At 43.7% G+C, this 18,911-nt stretch overlaps 1 protein-coding gene across 1 annotated transcript in view; it reads right to left on the bottom strand.

Moving 5' to 3' along the window:
• LOC130377672 (partitioning defective 3 homolog) overlaps positions 1 to 17,036 on the bottom strand; it is a 271,523-nt gene extending 254,487 nt beyond the window's left edge. Inside the window, exon 1 of the mRNA XM_056584828.1 lies at positions 16,270 to 17,036. Coding sequence (XP_056440803.1) covers positions 16,270 to 16,389 — 120 coding nt within the window. The 5' untranslated portion in view covers positions 16,390 to 17,036. The remainder of the gene's footprint in view (positions 1 to 16,269) is intronic.
• Between the last annotated feature and the right edge of the window lie 1,875 nt (positions 17,037 to 18,911).

Below are 18,911 nucleotides of genomic sequence, written 5' to 3'. Positions count from 1 at the left end.
GGGGGCTCTGTAACCCCCCCCCCCCCTCCGACACCTCCCAGCACTCCGTCTTCCTAACAGGAAGCAGTCGACACATAGGAAAAGGCACTTGAGGATGAAGAGAGAGTGAGGGGGGGGAGGGGGAGTGTTTCAGAACAGCTTGAGGGTCGGAAAGAGGCTATCCGGTCAAGTGAGAAAGTGTGGCAGGATGGGCTGTCTTAGGGGACCTCCTTTGTGTGTGTGTGTGTGTGTGTGTGTGTGTGTGTGTGTGTGTGTCTTTATATTGTGTTTTTGTATTACTACTGTGCATGTGGGTTTGTGCGCCGTGTGCATGTGTGTATTTGGTGAAAGTGAGCTTGAGGAAGAGCAGAGGAAGGATGCGTTTCAATGGGTGTGAGATGAGTGGAAAGCCGAACAGGGAGAAGGAGAGAGACTTCTAGGAGGAGGAGATGGATCAGATTGCATGATACTCTCCCTTGCAGCAGCCAGAGAGATTGGGGGTGCATACATTGTGGCTTGCGCATTTTAGAAATCCCATAATTCAAGGTCCAAAGTCACAGCAAATCACATTCTGCACATTCAACTCTGAGTAGTGCAGAATTATGGAAAGAGTTGTGCTGCAGAAAAAAATACATCTCAAGTACAGATGGCCCATCAGCCTGGAAGGGAAGTCTCCCTAAAAGCAATCAGAACTCTTTCGAGTTCCGCAAATGTTGATCGCGCTTTGCTTTTTTCGCCTATTTGCTTCCATGCGTTCCCCTCACTGTTCCAATTATATCGCAATATATTTTGGGAGGGTTGGGCGTGAAAGTGTCCTCAAATATAGTAGCTCTTCCTCTTGCCCTTGCGAAAAACATAGTCCCTTTATTGGAGGGGAGAAGAGTGGCCTCGCAAAACCACCTAAAAGGTTTGTCCGGTGTGTTTGATCATGGTCCCCGCAGGAGGAACAGATGGAAGTTATTAAACCCTGGAAGCTCTCTGGAGGATTAATGTGACTGTGTCACTCTGCTTGACCTATGATAGCAGAGAAACTAATACTACTACTACTTCTCCTACTGCTGCTTAACTTAGTGGCACAAGAGAGCAATAATGTGCATTCAATCCTCATAGATACAAAAAGAGCTCACTGTGGCGACATAGAGCTATGTTAGCCGAGATCCGTTTTTTGAGTGGAACAAAAAAGAAATGGATGAGGCTTATGCGGTCTTCAAGTGTGACTTGCTTCTAGTGTGGAATTCATCTGCGTCATCTGCTGGAAAACTGCTGGAAAACTGCTGTTGAAAAATAGTTAATTTTGAAAACATTTGGATTGAGAGTGGCACCCACAGTGATATCTTGATTCAGAAGATCCTGAGCCCAGAAGAGATACTATTTTAGTACCCTTTACTAAGTTAAAATAAACAGTACAACTAATAGTATCACTCATGACATAGCTCTATTTCCCTCCACTTCTTGGGGGCTTAAAGATTTTCCTAATGGACTAACCATACAGCCATGGGGCCCGCTCTGGGACTCAAGCTCCCCGTGCACGCTCACTTCTCCACCATATCCTCCATGGTCATACACACAGGGTCCTCCCAAACTCCACCATGTATGGCATATCTCCACCCTAACAGTATAGCACAAAAGGCTGCCAAGTATGTGTGAATATGTTAGAATAATCACCTAAAAAGGTCCTCCCTGGGATGGCTGAACTTATTCTGTTTAATTTACACAGCTCTTCATGTGGCCTGTTTATTTAATATGCAGGTTAAAAGGCTAAATGCTAAGGCTATGATTTGGAGAAAGGCCAACGGATATTAGTAGTAGGAATAGCTTTAGCAGCTGGGATGTTTGGAAGAGGACAGTGGGTGGTACAGAAAGACATGAATTAACTGAAGCTAGACCAAGACAAAGCAGTAACACGTGGAAACTAGTGTCAAAGAAGTAGAACTAGATGATGACTCATTTCTAGGATCAATGTAATTAACATGTAATCATGGGTAACACAAAGCTAATGAAGTGCAGAGCTAAAAACAATGCATCAACTTTTCATGGGTTCCAAAGATTGAAGGTTTCCCCACCTACGAACCAATAAGGCTGCTTGGTGAAAAAGGTTGATCATCCTACCAGTGTTCTTTTTATTGAATTGCTTAATGTGTAGCAGACCCTGCTCCCAATGAACAGTAACTTTCATTTTATTAAAATGAATGGCCCAGAAAAGCTGTTAATCACAGACACAACACGGAGAAGGCAGAGGCTGCCAAGCGGCCACCCACACGCTCTCATGTCACACGGGGAGGTGAAGTAGCTCCGCTCCCCTCCATTAACTGAATCTGAGGACAGTGGGTGATGAAGGGGAGCCCCTTCAGTGCCAGCTTGCCTTCTGAATGGCCTCAGTGACAGAGGGAGGCAGAGGTGAAAGGGAGGGAAAGAGGGACGACCCTGCCTCACTTGCTTCTCAGAGTGGGTGGTAAGCTAGAACGGGGGGGGGGGAGGGGGAGAGGGCAGAGAAAGGCAGGCCAACGGCAAGAGGCATCGGGGCTTGGTGTGCGTTGTGCTGCTTTGCCGTTGGGGATGACTTTTGGACAACTCTTTAAAACATCCAAAACCAGGAATGTTCCATTTGTTTTCGGTTGGGTGCCCTTGTTGTGTGAACGCGGCGACCTGGTAAAGGGCACATGGTGTAATAACGTACTTGTGTAGCACGACTTAAATCCAAATTAGAATGCTGCTGCGTGTTCAAATCACGTCAAGATCAAAGCTTGCGGGAGAGCATTTGCCAAGATCCTGGATTCCAGTAGCAGTAGCTATCTCCTAAGAGGTTTATAACATAATTGGCAACTACTGCAGCAAGAACCACAGACAAATTCCTCAGCTATGAGTACCAGGTTTTAAAACCACACAGTGTGGTATTTTAATCAAATTATACTGAAAGTTGCCATTGTATTGAAATAGAGGCAGTTTTAATATTGCGATTTTTCACCACATGATGACACACATAAGACATTGTGTGTGTGTGTGTGTGTGTGTGTGTGTGTGTGTGTGTGTGTGTGTGTGTGTGTGTGTGTGTGTGTGTGTGTGTGTGTGTGTGTGTGTGTGTGTGTGTGTGTGTGTGTGTGTGTGTGTGTGTGTGTGTGTGTGTGTGTGTGTGTGTGTGTGTGTGTGCGTGCGTGCGTGCGTGCGTGCGTGCGTGTGTGTGTGTGTGCGTGTGCGGGTGTGAAAAGACAGGTAACAAATGCTGAAAGTGCTCTGGGGCAATCAGTAATTTGTAAAAGGTGTTGTTGGGAAATCTATTTGGTTATAGCTGTGGAGTTGAGCCTTGCAGCCTGGAACCCGCTCAACCAGGTCATCACCTCCTCCACTCAGAGCAGGCAGACAGGGAAACGCAGGCGTGTAGACACATGTTTATGCACATTCGGGCTCTCTTTCTCACACACACACACACACACACACACACACACACACACACACACACACACACACACACACACACACACACACACACACACACACACACACACACACACACACACACACACACACACACACGTTCCCACATAGGAACAAACACATAGGGATTTAGGACACACCAAGGCACCACATACGTGGAATTCCACAGCAGAACAACCAGTACGCTTTGAATTATTATGGAAGATATTTCAAATGTTATAGCTCATAAATAAACACACACACATGCACACACAAACACACACACACACACACACAAACACAGAGATCTATGTTTTCTGAATAGCCGCCAACTCCATGGCACAAGGTCATCTGTGCCACAAGGCATCGACAAAAAAAAAAGAAGAAACTCAGGACAGCTTTCCCTCATCTAAATGGTGACAGCCCAACGTTCCTTCAGTGTGTCATTCCCTGGGAAACGGCCCCCAGACAGAGTTGTGTATGAAAACACATCCACAGATATGTAATTACCAGACGCGAGTGATCTGCTGTCTGTCAAAGAAGACAATACGTGTATAATGATGAAGAACTTGTATGGGTATCATGTTTTACATCATCAATCGTAACGATCCTTAGCCAGGGTTGAGAGATGAAAGCCTGTGAAGGGGTGAATAAATAACTGCCTAATCAAATGGCCGAGAGGCAGAGGCCTGATGATGTCACTCGTCTCAGTTTGTAACCGCACTTGGCACCCATCAAAATCAGTAAACAAGAAGAAAAACAAGTCTTTACTTTGTCTTTGTGGCATGTGTGTGTGTATGTTTGTGTGTCAACATGTGCATAATATTTTATTATATATCCTAATATTTAATTTATTTAGTTTGCAATACATTTCTCATGTGGTGAACACCACTAATCCTTTTACTGGCCCAACTTGTTAAAGAAATAAACATTAACAGTGAATTTATGGCCTTCAATAGGAAAATAGTAAATTTTTCAAATGACTCTGGGAGCAAAGGCAGGGACGACATGGATAGATTATTCTAGAAGAAATCTTACGCCTCTTAGGAGACCTTCTCATTCCCCAGGCGCCACTGATCCTAATCATGGGTTGTGAGATAGCTGGCCCTGCTCTTGGCATCTCCATCAAGGCCTTCTTTCTGTGCCATGGAGGAAAAACAGCGCAGTGGGCCGTCTGAAATGAATGTAGTCTACCAGCGACCCAGGCAATGAGAACCTCCCAAACCCTTGCATTCTCCATTGTGATGTTGAGTGAGCCTCCATTTGTATTTCATTGTGTTGTTATCTTTATAGGTCTGCGGATTACTTGCAAAAAACACTACTCAACAATACGATACTTATTTTACCACTTGCAGTAAATTTCTGTTAAGTTCTGGGCAATATTTCTGTTTATGCAAAGAAAATGAAGATGTCCTATTCTAACCTATAAATGTGTTGTCTATGTTTGATAATCATGAATGCAAGACTAAACTCTGCCGTTGGCGGAGCAGCAACTATGTTATTTTACATTTTAATCAAACCAAAAGTTACATATAACCGGAAGCAAAGATGAACTCCGGCTGACTTTATCTTCCAATTCCAACATGTCTTCTTCCTCAGTAAGAGAAACGGATTAAAAAAACTTTTGCTGTTTCAACGAATAAGCAGATTGGGAAGACAGCAAAGACTAATCGTGTGTCGACATTTTCCAGAACAAGACGCATCTTCACTTTTGGAAAAAATTGCTTTCCAACCAAATATAAATCTGTCCTTATGCGTGTGTTATAAGTTATGTTTCCACAGCATATGCTCTCAGTGCCAGATGGGAGAGATTCAGAACACAGAGTTTAATATATGTACTGCTGACATAAAATGTCTACTCGGCTGGGGTATAGCCTGATCTTCAGTTATACATATGAACTACCTTCGGAGACCAACTTACTAAAGGATTTGTATTTAAAACCATGTGATCTGTACCCAGATCAGGTAGGATTAGATAGATCTGGAGAGGTCTAAGCCTAAACTCACATGAACACTTTTAATACGAAAAAGAAAAGGAGAACACTGCCATGTGGTTCTAAGTTCAAAAAGCCATGAGTTGACAGACTCAACCTGCTTCAACATTACTGAGGGATCGGAAGCAAAGGAGTTGTGCACATTGGACTGGTACAATGTCCATATGTATTTATATTGAGAGAGAGCGAGAGCGAGAGCGAGAGCGAGAGCGAGAGAGAGAGAGAGAGACATTCTGATTGCGGAGCATGGTCACAAGGATAACTGGCCAATACCAACATAAATGTGTTTATGTAATAATCACGACTACTGCGGGAGAACTTGGCAACGGTAAAACAATTCTATGAATAAGCCTTCCTCTGTGTATTTGACTATTCTTAAGTATGTTAAAAAAATGGTAAAAAAAACACACATCAATCACGCATAAACCACACAGCATTCATCGCTGACTCTTTCTCGCCAACCATGGCCATTCCCAGCGAGGTACACAGAATGAGATGACTCATTGCATTTCTTATCCTCGGAATTTATACATCCCTGGATGACTATTGGCACCTGAGGGGTGGGGGGGGGGGGGGGGGTTAAAGGAGCCCTCACATCGAATGGTTCTAAGTTGTGTAACCAAAGCAACCACAACCAAGGGCAAAGCCATGCAGTGTATCACACATAGGTGGTGGACGCATCATGGCGACTCACCTCTGAGTGGCTGAGGTGCCACTGAACTGACGTCTTTGCTATTGTTTTGGTAACACAGGCTTAAACTTCTGAAGACCACTGACTGTCCTCATCCTTTCCTGTTCCTTATTTGAGACTCCTACCTGAATCGCTCACCTGGGTACATTCCAAGTTGATTTGGTTTGGTCTATTGCCCTAACACAATCCCTTTAGGAATCAACAAGGCTTTAAACATCAAAGATCTCAAGAGTCAGGAGCATTCTGATCGTATTTCGACACTCTTGAAACAGCTGTAGGGTGGTTTAGTTTGCCATCAAGAGGTTCCATCAACAGGAAACGGTCATGTGAAACAGCATCTTTCACACATCTAATCTCAGTCATGGCATCCCAAAGGAAGGGCAAGGGGGTCCCTGTATCATTTCATCTGGCATCAGTGGTAACAGTAATAACTGTTTTGGTGAACTCATGGCCGTCTTCCACTCCATAAACAGCCATGAGGCCAAATAGAGAAGGAGGCATGTGGGGGAAATATTCCAATGTTTGCCATTAGGAGCAGTTAAACAGAGCCCTCCGCTTGACAGTATAACAGTGATTTCATGTGACGACATAATGGCTTCCAGACCTGCGGGAGTTGGGTTCATGAACGCTATCACGGAGGAGGGACAAAAACGCACCGCTACGCAGTTGGTTAGTTTCATGTTTTAGCTTTGCTTGGTGCTAAGTTTAGGCACTAGCGTGAGGAGTCTGTCTTTGTCGAATACAGAGCACTGTGTTGCATCAACAGCATGAAAAAAGTAGGCAATGCTGTTTGAATGCTAAATATGCCCTGGCTGGAAGGAAATGGGTTTTAGAGTTAAGACAGGATGGGGGTTTATCGCTTTTATTTTAGAATTCGTTGATATCCGTTGCTTTTTTCCCCCTGCTTTCATGTCCATTTTTTCAACCTGGGTGAATATTTGCATGGGGAAGCTCAATGTGTTGAGATCATGGGGAAAAGTCAGAGCAACAAAGGGTTTACAGCCATTCCATTGATATATCTTTATACACTTTGGCAAACGGACATGGATTCAAGCCTGTATTCACCACAGACAACTAGCTAGAGGATAATTTCATAACAAGGGTCAACAGTCAAAGAACTTCAGTGTGCTTCATACACAAGCACATTTATTTACTTTAATTTTAAAGAGTTGATTTCTGTGCAGCTAATGCCAGGGATGAATGACCCATAGTGCATTAGAACTTAGTAATGCAGACAACCAACCACTTTGATCCCGTCGGATGTGGCCAACTCGCAGAATTTAGATAAACAATGTGTTTATCTAAGAGCTTCACAATAATACGATAAAATTGTTTATAGTTGGTATTGAGAAATTACGAGTAAATTACATGAGATATTTAACAAAGATGCTGCCTTGGTATACCTATATTCTAATCCACATGATGATTCTGATACAAAATGATCCATAGAACCAAGCTCCACATGACATTAAACCCTAGTGTTAGGGTGGTAGGTCTTGGTATAATAAACCGCAAGGTGCTTAAACAAGGGTGCTGTGGTGACGGAGATGATTCATGACACCTCAACAAACTTTGATTTACCATTGACGGAGACAAATAAAGTAGTTTAGATAGTGTTTTTATGTTCAATGTATTTGGTCACCATTAAAAACTGTTGAACACAACATTGAACAAGACAGCAAGGCCTTGTGTGAGCCTAGTCACTCTGGCAACTATGTGACTTCAGCTAAAAATGGCTGCCTTAACAGCCCCCTAAAACCTGTGAGCTGTTTGAGATGTGAGATTAATAACTTCTGCTATCACTGTAATTACAAATTGTATGTTCTGTTTTCCTCAACAGACTTTCAGAAATTCAAGAGGGAAATGTGTGTGTGTGTGTGTGTGTGTGTGTGTGTGTGTGTGTGTGTGTGTGTGTGTGTGTGTGTGTGTGTGTGTGTGTGTGTGTGTGTGTGTGTGTGTGTGTGTGTGTGTGTGTGTGTGTGTGTGTGTGTGTGTGAGTGCGTGTGGGCGCATGTGAATGCAAGTCTCCATAGGTAAAACAAAACACGTGCTCCAAGAGTACGTTTGGGTCTCTTCAGTTGTCTCACGCACTGCTTTGCTGCCGCTGGTTCCCTGGAAGGGTAATAAACATGGCCGTCATGTGGAAAGACACAAGAAATAAGCAGTTGACAAGACGGGTGGATCACACCCAAGTAGGCTTGTCGTGGGCGCAAGCGCAAGTCGGAACAGCGCACCCAGGCACATAGTTGGTCCGCACTGCCAGGACTTGTCTCTGGCTGTCAACTTCAAGCTTGAGGCATGAGGGGCTGCCCTCTCACTCAGAGAATCCAGCGGACAAAAAAAATGGGAATGGGAACACCGATGGGACGTCAACGACGAATACAATCAAAGAAAAAGGGAAAAACAGATAAAAAAAGAAGTAGAGTACGTTTATGATTAAAATCTTTGAATTCAGCAGATCCATGAGTTCAACGCATTGACGGATTATCTAAAACCAACTTGTTTTATGACTCATATCCTTGAGCCAGGCTCATAAGAAAACCAGAAAAAAAACATGCAGACATCCAGTTCCATAAGGATAATATTATAAAATATAAACATACTTGCTTAGCATAGAGTCATGTATGGCTGATGTTAGCAGTGGCACACAAATACTTCACAGCAAATTCCCCAGTTAACCACACGGTGTATACGGCATTGCTGATGAACTTCAGTCATGAAGTGAGGATGAGGTAATATGGTCAGGAGCCGTCAGCTACTTCTGGTCTTCTGTTCTAGCTTATAAACTGCCTTACTTCACCACAGCTTAAAGCCCTGGTACAGACACAAGTAAACGAGAGAGAGACCGACAGAAATAGGGAGAGAGAGCGGGGGTATGTGTTACATGCATTGGAACACATACTGTTTATTTCAAATATTCTAAAGGTTTTCCTGAACATAAACATACTGACAGATTTAAATCGCAGCAGTGTTGTGTCACCATTGTGTGCAGACCCACAAATGCAAACACACACACACACACACACACACACACACACACACACACACCCACACAAACACACAGAGTAAATAGACGGCTTAATTAGCTTGAAGTCTTTTCCTGTATAGGGCTTTTCCCAAACAGAGCAAGGCTAACAGCCCTCTATGTAACCCGCCATTATTCCATGAAAAAGGAATGCTTATGTGTACTTTGAGGGTCGAAAAACAGACTTCCATGTTAGGACTCGCAGAAGCACTATATTGAAGGGGAAGCTGTCCGTACCCAGCTTCAAAGAGTTTTTCCATCTCCGCTAATACGCTCTCACCTTCTCCAAAACGAAGTACCTCCTATTGAACACATTACAGCAGACTATTTTCAAGGCATGCCAATGTATCCGACGAAGGCCAACTTAGCACAACACAAAACCGAGATCTGTTTATCAACATCTTTGAGTGAAACCTTTTTTGATCCATCACATATCAGTCAGAATTTAGTCAGACCCTGACCGTGTAGTCCAAGAGAACTTCTCCACGTCATCTATAAATATACATAGAACTCATCCAGATAGTTTATTGATTCAAACAGGGACAGGAAACACACTGAGACATCCTCCAGACATTGCAGGAGCCGTGAGTCGATACAAGTGAGTGACCAAGAGGATGGGCAAAAACTATTGCATGGAGAAAAATAAATCAGGCTCTGGCTCATTGGTTTTTGTGAACTGATGAATGTTAACCAGGTAAAACACATGTTTTTGCACCAGAACGGGGTGTAGGAGCAGCAGCAGATGAGGTCCAATTATGCAGACAATAATTTACACCCACAAAGTCATTTTCAGGATCGAAAGAAATAAGTTGGTTCGTCCCACAACACAACTCGTTTAACGTTCCTGAGGCTGTCGATGAAGAGCTCTTCAGGACCAAAGTGTTCGCGGTGCGGATACCATTGTCCTACCGTCCAACGGCTCAAGCTAATTATTAGCCTGCCTATCTCAAGATAGGGAAGGAAGCTGCGCAGGTCTGAGCGAGGCCATGTCCGAGGTTAAGACAACACTGGGCTGTCTCTACATGGAAGTCTTTAATGTCTTATACCAGAGATACTACCGGCGGGGGGCCCTGAAAAACTAAATTATTAGTTTTTTGTAATGATGTATGCAAACAATGCTGAGCCATTGTATCGCTTCGATTTTATATGATATATAATAGGGGCCAAGAGGTCCTTGGCCTGAAGAAAGTAGTCCATGTCACAGCGGAGAGAACCCAGGATGACTGTCTGTGTGGTAAATTGTTTCACCTGCACAAGAGACAGTGGTAGAAAGGGAGGGAAAGGAAGAAAGACAGAATGTAGTACCATTGATTTCCTGCCTTCAACTTTAAGGGTTGCCTACCTATGTGTGTCATTTGAGCAAAAGATCTGATATATTTTGTTTCTGGGGAGAAAGAAAGTAACTGAACCAGAGAGCAAAAATTAGATCCAAACAATCATCAACAATTACTCCTGGATCACATCGTGAAAAGTAACCATGCCCAGCGAGAAACTGCAGCTATTGCTGTTGGTCTAGCTTCTCATGTCTCATTGAAATCTGAAACACAGTGTCACATTTCAATGACTGCAGCAAAAACTGGCTGAGAACCAGGCTCCCTCAAAGAGCAACACAATGCTGCAACGTTGGACATGGTCTAAGAAATGGCCAGTACTTATGTACCGTGTGAGCATATTTTCAACCACATATTTGGTACCGGATCAACAATGTAAAAAAATTGTGCTGGTAGTAATCTCTCCTAAAGAACACCGTGAATAAGGATTCCATGGATTATCTCTTCAAATCCTCTGTCTCTTGCCAATGTTTATATTTAGAAAAATTACAGTGTTGCCTACATAAATTTCCCACTTAAAACCCCCTATGCCTGTACACCCCACCTTCCATTTGCTACAGAGGCTACATTTCCAGTGTCACACAATCACAGAGCCACGCCTCAGGCTTTTATTGCCGCCTGTGTGTGTGTGCGTCATCGGCTCAAACTTACTAGCATGTATGCATGTCACGTGCACATGAGCGACTCCACCCAATGTTCCCCGACAGCTCAAGCCAAAGGATGAAACATGTTTTTGGAGCAGTACCAGACAGGAGCATCTTCTTCACATAACCTTATTGTTCCCCTTGCAGGGGGAAGCTTGTTAAGACTGTCCTTCAGTTTGCCAATACACACATACTCTCACTCTCTCTCACTCTCTCTCTCTCTCTCTCTCTCTCTCTCTCTCTCTCTCTCTCTCTCTCTCTCTCTCTCTCTCTCTCTCTCTCTCTCTCTCTCTCTCTCTCTCTCTCTCTCTCTCTCTCTCTCTCTCTCTCTCTCTCTCTCTCTCTCTCTCTCTCTCTCTCTCTCTCTCTCTCTCTCTCTCTCTCTCTCTCTCTCTCTCTCTCTCTCTCTCTCTCTCTCTCTCTCTCTCTCTCTCTCTCTCGCCCACAACTGGATATCCAAATCCACATTAATGAAGTACTGTACCCACGGACATGATGTGTATATGTCTTAGAGCAGGGAGAAATTAGGCCCATTCAAGAAGTCACAACGACCAGATCCAGAGCATGAGCCTGATTCATGCTATGGCGACTACATGGAGGAATGTTGAAGCCAAACCAAACATCATTCACGAAGATTTTGGTGAGAATCAAAGTTTATTACATAGACCTTTGAGCTCAAACAGTTAGATTGAAGTAAGAAGTGGACGTGTAGGAAAATAAGAAATAAAGCGTGCTATGTTTGCATTAAAAGTATCTTCTCATAACGGTCATGAGTAGTATGGAAGCAGACGACGAGGGCAGTGTAATTGTCATTTTGTCAAAGGGTGGAAAAATAACAATGAACATTTCATCATCATAAATTATAATTATCAATTAAGATAAGAATAAATGCCCTCCGATTCATCACACAATAAAGACGTGTTTCGTAATTTAACAAAAACAGCATTGAGGTGCAGTTGGTATGCTTTGTACTTTCTACACGCTGAATACTGTGTAAAATACCCTTCGACTGGTGTGAGAATAAATCCCTCCACATCAGCATAACTTTGGCCTAACCTGACTCAACCAAGCTGCAGGAGTGCAATGTTTTAATGAAAGAGAAGAAAGAAGAAACCAGGGGGAAAAAAGGCCAATCCCTGAGAGAAGTTGAAACGGGACTGTTAAAGAGGAAGGGCTGTGTCGCCCAGTCAGCTGCAAGGAGCAGTGTCCGCTGTTGGCCAGCTGGGTGAAGGAAACAAACAATGATCACGGCGGGGGGGACCGGTAAAGAGACACGAGAAAAGGAGACGCAGATGGAAGGGTTGAGGTACAAGACGAGATTGAATGAGGAACATTGGGAGAGCGCTGAGGGGAGAGGGGAAAACACGGGCTTGCGATGGTATTGTGGTGGTTTTTGTTGGCCAGAGGTCTTTGAGTTCAAACTTGAGGTTCACTGTTTCTCCCAATATGTCATGATCTCCTCTGGAATACATTAATGTGTGCCTGCCCAAACAAATAAACCCATCACCCCCGACACACACACACACACACACACACACACACCAAAACGCACAATCCGTCCCAAACACTGCCTGACCAAAATTACAGTTCCTCCTCTGACGGCCTTGTGTTCCACAAAGCTTAGTCAAACTCCTAAGTTCTTCTGCCAATAGATCACACATCCCCGCAATCCCCCAACCCCAATTAGGGCTAATTACCGTTATGATGTTCCTTTTGACATAAGTGAATTAGCTTCCTCTCTTACGTAACTGCGGCTGGGGAGTGGGGGATTGCAGGGATCTGTTGTATTGAACTAATGAGCCCGGACAACCATTTTGATGGCTGGTTCAAGCCATCCCTCTCTGAAGGCTCCTTGATGTGTAGCAAGTGCGATATAGATGTCTGTACAACAAAAAAGCGGGAGCTTGCAATTGATCAAAGATGATCTTCTGCCGCAGGGTTCTCAACAGCCACCCAAACAACATACTGGTCGAACGAAGGTGAATCCATTACTATGTCTTTTGTTGTATTGTATGCATTTTAGATTTACAATTTTGAGCATTTAGTAGACACTTTTACCCAAAGCGACTTACAACGGTTCATACACACATTCACAGCGTAGTCAACCATGTAAGGTGACAGCCAGCTTGTTGGGAGCAGTAAGGGGGAGGTGTTTTTCTTAGGGACACCTCGACACTCAGCACGGAGGACCCAGTAATCAAACTAGCAACCTTCTGGTCAACGGTCAACCCCGCTCTACCTCCTGAGCTAAGACAGTCAAGATTTACTCTTCTGATGTTCTACAAGTGTTTAACTTAATTATGTTATTATTATCAAGGTCTGCATTAAGCACCAGAAAGTCCACTGCAATCTCACTGAAGAAATCCACTGCAATCTCATGTTCTCACTGACATTACAGTGACAGTGCAGACAGTTTCTGACTTTTAGGAAGTAAAAAGAGGTTGGGGGAGGACAGAGATTCAGACCGCGCCCCTACATTCCTGAGTCTTTCTAAGACAGGGTTTATAAGGTGAGTGGCTATCTATATTAAAGCTGCTGCATGAGCATTCCCCCCCCATCAACGCCACATGGACACAGAGCGGTCTCCACCACAGCACCGTGTCATTATTTTTCTTTGGCATGTACTGTGAGTTGTTCCTTGCAGCGCTGGAACCAGAAGCGTTGCCTGTTCCGCCATTGTCCATCAACACTGAAATCCTGCTACCTGCCGGTCAACACGCAGGGAGGTCCGCCCCTTTGTGGAGTACTTTCTCCTGATTGGATATTGTGGGAACGGGATACCAGAAAAATACAATATTTTGACAGGAGAGTGGAGTGACTTGGAGACCAATGATACTGACCAAACACTCTATATCAGTGTTGGCTGTCAGAATATAGAGCAATATAACCTTTATTCTAATCGATAAATATCACTCACACAGCATTGTATATACTTTTTTACAAATCATGAGAAGATATTTTGTGTAATGGATACGTCCCTCTGTCATAGGTTATGTTACGTTTTATTGTCCATCACTTTAAGCTCCAGCAGCAGAGAGATCTCCACTGACCAGCCAATACAGGGATGTTTTTACTTTCCAGGGCTTAAGTGTCACCTGAGGATCTAAGGACAAGGTTCTGAGCGCTGTTCCCAGACACGGTCAGTAAAAAGGGCAACAGAAGACTCCCTCTGTCACTGTGAGCACAGCGAGATACAGAGGGGTGGATAAACTCCAATGAAAGTTGACAGAGTGTGACCGAAACCGAATGTGTAACATTAACACACAACTTCTGGGGCATGACCTTATGAACTTCGAACAGCACTTCTCAGAACGCCACTTAATGCGAAGCTTTGGACTTACTCATTGATGTGGAGATTCTGAATGCAGCACGCTGCACATCTTAACACCACCACTCTCATGCATAATGAAAACCAATAAGGATCAAAGCCTGGTGAGAGATATGTTGTTATTAACACTGCTGATCAGGGGAAAAAATTAGGAATCAACTTGTGCCTAATCTTCATAAAATAATATTATTCTATTCAAAATACATTTGATCTATAATTGTTAACCGTAAACAGCTGACAGGATAGTAGTTGAACTTACACCATATATAACTGAATTTAAGTTAAATAATTTCACTGATACTCTGCTATGTTGTTGGAACCCTTCATGTTCTGACTAGATCCCATTAATATCTGCATTCATGTTCACTACTAGAAGAGAACAGCAAAATGCAAAACAATTACAGGTACAATCAAATACTATTATTATTTGTGCTGCTGGGATTCTTGGGAAAAAACAAGAGTACCATGCAGGTGTTATTATGTACTTATACCCTCTATCACAAGAAAAAAGGACTCTGTCTAAGCTTTTTAATTATTAGTGTATTTAAAAAAGTATTATAAAACTGGCATCTCTTCTAAGACTCCTGAGGTACCCTAGCTTATGAAGTTCACACACACACACACACACACACACACACACGAGGAGGAAGGGAAATAGTTTGAATGTAGAACCTTGTTCTGCTTCCCTGGTTTCTCCCCTCAGGTGATTATTGCATTCATATAACTTCACCCTTGCGAGTGTTGTGACATGTTTCAAAGCCTGAATTCCCTGAATTTGGGAATGGTGAATAGAACGGACCTATGGAGGTATTTACCCCAGGTTCTACATTCTTTGGAAAATGTCAGTTCGGACCATGTCTCAAAGAAGACAAAAGGAAACTGTGAATTGATTGGTTGTTTGTGTGTGTATGAGTGTATACGTGTGTGCATGTGCATGTGTGTATGTGTGTTCAAAGGAGGAAGTGCACTTGAAGGCCCTGTAGTGTCTGTGTTTACCTATTGTATCATTGTTTGTCTACAAAGTGATACTATCAACTACTGCTAGTGCTACATCCGTGCCAGCATGAAAAAGTATTCTGAGTACTGAACTCGACACTATTGAAAGTGACAGTTTAAATATTGAGACTAATATTATACTAGTATATTTCCATTTCAATTAGCACTCCAATGACTCGTCAACCCATTGAATCAAAACTCCAAAAAAAGCTGAAAGGCAAGGCAACAGTTGAATTCAGACAAATTCTACTACACTGATACATTGTTTGTCGTTGGACATATTCGGGTATCATTGAGTATTTGACACACTGAAAACGTAACACAAATTTAAATATCTCCCTCTCTCTCTCTCTCTCTCTCTCTCTCTCTCTCTCGCTCTCTCTCTGATACACATAGACAAAAACGCGCGCGCGCGCACACACACACACACACACACACACACACACACACACACACACACACACACACACACACACACACACACACACACACACACGCTCTCTCTCTTTCGCTCTCACACACACGCACACACACACGCACGCACGCACACGCACAAATTGGCGCGGTGTGTTTAAAAACTAAATAATTGTGTAACATTTGCATTCGACTTGTCGACCTGTATTTTCAGGAGAATGAAAAGTCCTTTGGCCGTTCTCGGCCAAACTACTTGGAACAAACTATGGAGTAATTGTCTCGGAATTGTTGGGTACATATCAGACAGTAAACTGCCACTCCAATCCAGAATAATGTACTCTGTTCACTCTTCCAAACCTGCTCCTAAGAAATGCGCCATATTGACGATACAGTGCAGATGCAGCTCTCGTGCTGAGGATCGCCTCGGGGACTGTGACAGAAAGCAGTGGTTCTTACCTTGGCGATAACCTTTTTATATCTCATAGCCGCTTGTTCGATAAGACTATGCACTTTTATAGTCCCATTTCCGCAGGGGACGACCACACGAGTCCTCCCGAAACACACCGTCACTTTCATTCTTTCCTCCGGTGAGTGTGTGTTTCTCCTGTTACTTTGTAATTCCGACTAGAAAGCGCGAGGCATCCAAAGACACAAGAAAAAACATTCCCAAAAAGGTGAAGGCTGAAATATAATTCCCAGGAAAACCTTGTAGGAAGTTGAAGTGTTTTCCCAATGCCACCTGTTCGTTCACAGCGAGGAAAAAGTGCCGATTCGTCGCCTAGATCCTCGTGAGTTGTTTTTGGGTAGCGAGCAGCAGCACTGGCGGCTCGAGCGCGGAGCGGGGTGGCGTCTCTCTCTGCTCTCTGGTGACCGCGAGCAGCAGCAGCGCTGTAGTCGAGTCACTCCAACTTATCATCGCCCGTGGAGAGTCGGGAGCGGCGCGCCTGTGTCTGGTTTTAACGCGTGTTTGAACCGATGGACGAAACGTAACGAGCACAACATGGTAATAACTAAAATAAATAAAATGCTGTTACATATAAACACAATAGGCTACGGATTAAACATTGGGACACTTTTCCAAGACACGTTTATAACCGTGCCTGTTGTGTTCCCCCAGTAGGCGTGTGTTTGTCTGGGTGGGTTAAATGCCGTACACAGTATAGGTAGAAACAGCCATGGTTAGAATAATCATTCGCTAATTACCGCCCTTTGTGATTGGCCTTTGATAGACCCGAAGTCGCGGTGGACACATTTTTACTGACGCTATTGCAGCAAAAAAAAAAGAAATGTAACTTTGCGAGACTAGGGTATCGAGGTAGCTATGACCCCAGGTAATAAAAGCATGATTAGATGGTGAGATATTATCCAAATTTGCTATAAATCCTGCATGTCAATACTTTTTTTTTCTTAAATATGAATGAAGATATTTTTTATTCTTAATTTTGGCTTATTAAAGGTTGGGTACGCGATTTGCGAAACGCCAGCAGATTTTGAAAATACACAACTCAAATGGTCCTACCCCCTCCCCTTCAACGCTGACTCTGACTCCACCCATTCCAAGTACCTGGACGCGCAATCATGCACGAGCGCGAACAGAGATGCGCGAGAGCGAGCCAGGCTAGCGTAGGTTTTCGTTTAACAACATGGCACTACATTCAGCTGTAAATTGCACCCAGTACCGCGGGAAGTAGGGGTTTTGGGGGTGCTGCAACACCCCCTGTCCGAGGCCCTGTCTTATCACAGAAAACGATCATTTCTAAAAACCAAAGTGGAGATTTCTGAAAACGCCGGTTATGTGTTGTCGTATCAACGGGGAGAAACGGGATTTTAGGTTCTGAAGCGTCACATTATGCACCAGGAAATGCTTAACGTCATGTGAGCATCCGCTGTACCGTATTGGTCCGAATATAAACACAAACCCCATTGTAATACGACCTATATTTGGAAAAAAGATTTGAAGCCCAGATCTTGATTTCATGAATAAATAAATTGTATTAATTGAAATAATATACGAAAATAAAAAGGCATAGAATAAAACACTGCATTGCCACTAAACAGTAGTGCAAATAGGCCGTACTGATGTGTACACCAAAGACTTCCTGACACTCCTCTGCCCCGCTGTGTTCGCTCTGGCTGTGGTCGCTCCGAACTGTTTCGGCCCGTGGCAAAGCGAGTCATCCTCGCTGCTGTCAAAGGCATGTTGAGACGCAGCATTTATTTAATGCTCATATGTCCTAGTGCTGAAAAAAGGTTATATGAAAAAGTGTGAGGGTAGCGGTGGTGCGCTAAACTTGTTCTGTGAGCAGCTGGATGTGAACCATGGTGTGAAGGAAGTGAACACAACGATCGATTTTCAACTGTGCGCGCATGCACTGGTGTAATTGAGCTGCGCTGCTATATATCTTTTTTTATCAATGTGACGAGTTGCGAGTCTAGTGCAGGCCGGTTTTTTTTTTTCCAGCACCCCCTGCTGAGAATACGTTCTCGCGGCTATGGTTGCACCAGATGTTATAAACATTAAACGGTCACATAAATCAATACTATTTTTAGAAAATGTATGTTTGTTTCATATAATTGTATTGGAAGTCCTGGTTTTCACTAGGGTTGCCGCGGTGTGGACATTTTCACACCGAGTAATAGCCTACACTCGTCTCAACACCGGTATTACCGAGTATAAACGGTATAAACTTTGAAACTAGGTCAACCGCCACACAAGCATCGGTTTAGACCCTTCTCGTCCTTCAGTTGCCGCCAACGTTCAAAAGCAGCGCCTAGGATTATTCTTGATTTCAGTTTTTCTCTTTCAGCGTTTTTATTATCAATTACTCTCTGAAAAAGAGTTTTCCTTCTCTTTGCTGGTGGTGGTGGTGGTGGTGGGGATTGTGGCGTCTTGTCTGCCATGGAAATGGTCTTCTACTGCTAGGTCCAAATGTGGATTAACTAGTTCCAGTAGATACCGCAGGATAACAACAAACAGGAGCTTGCTCTGGGTCACGAGCTCTGGGTCACGAGTACTGCACGAAGGGGTCGCGCGCGGGGGAGGGGGGGAGGGGGAGTGCAGTACGACCGTTTGATTGACGTACTTACTGTCCAATGAA

The sequence above is a fragment of the Gadus chalcogrammus genome, chromosome 23 (genome assembly GCF_026213295.1).
Source record: "Gadus chalcogrammus isolate NIFS_2021 chromosome 23, NIFS_Gcha_1.0, whole genome shotgun sequence".
Classification (NCBI taxonomy): Eukaryota; Metazoa; Chordata; class Actinopteri; order Gadiformes; family Gadidae; genus Gadus; species Gadus chalcogrammus.
This window is presented reverse-complemented; position numbering and strand designations above follow the sequence as displayed.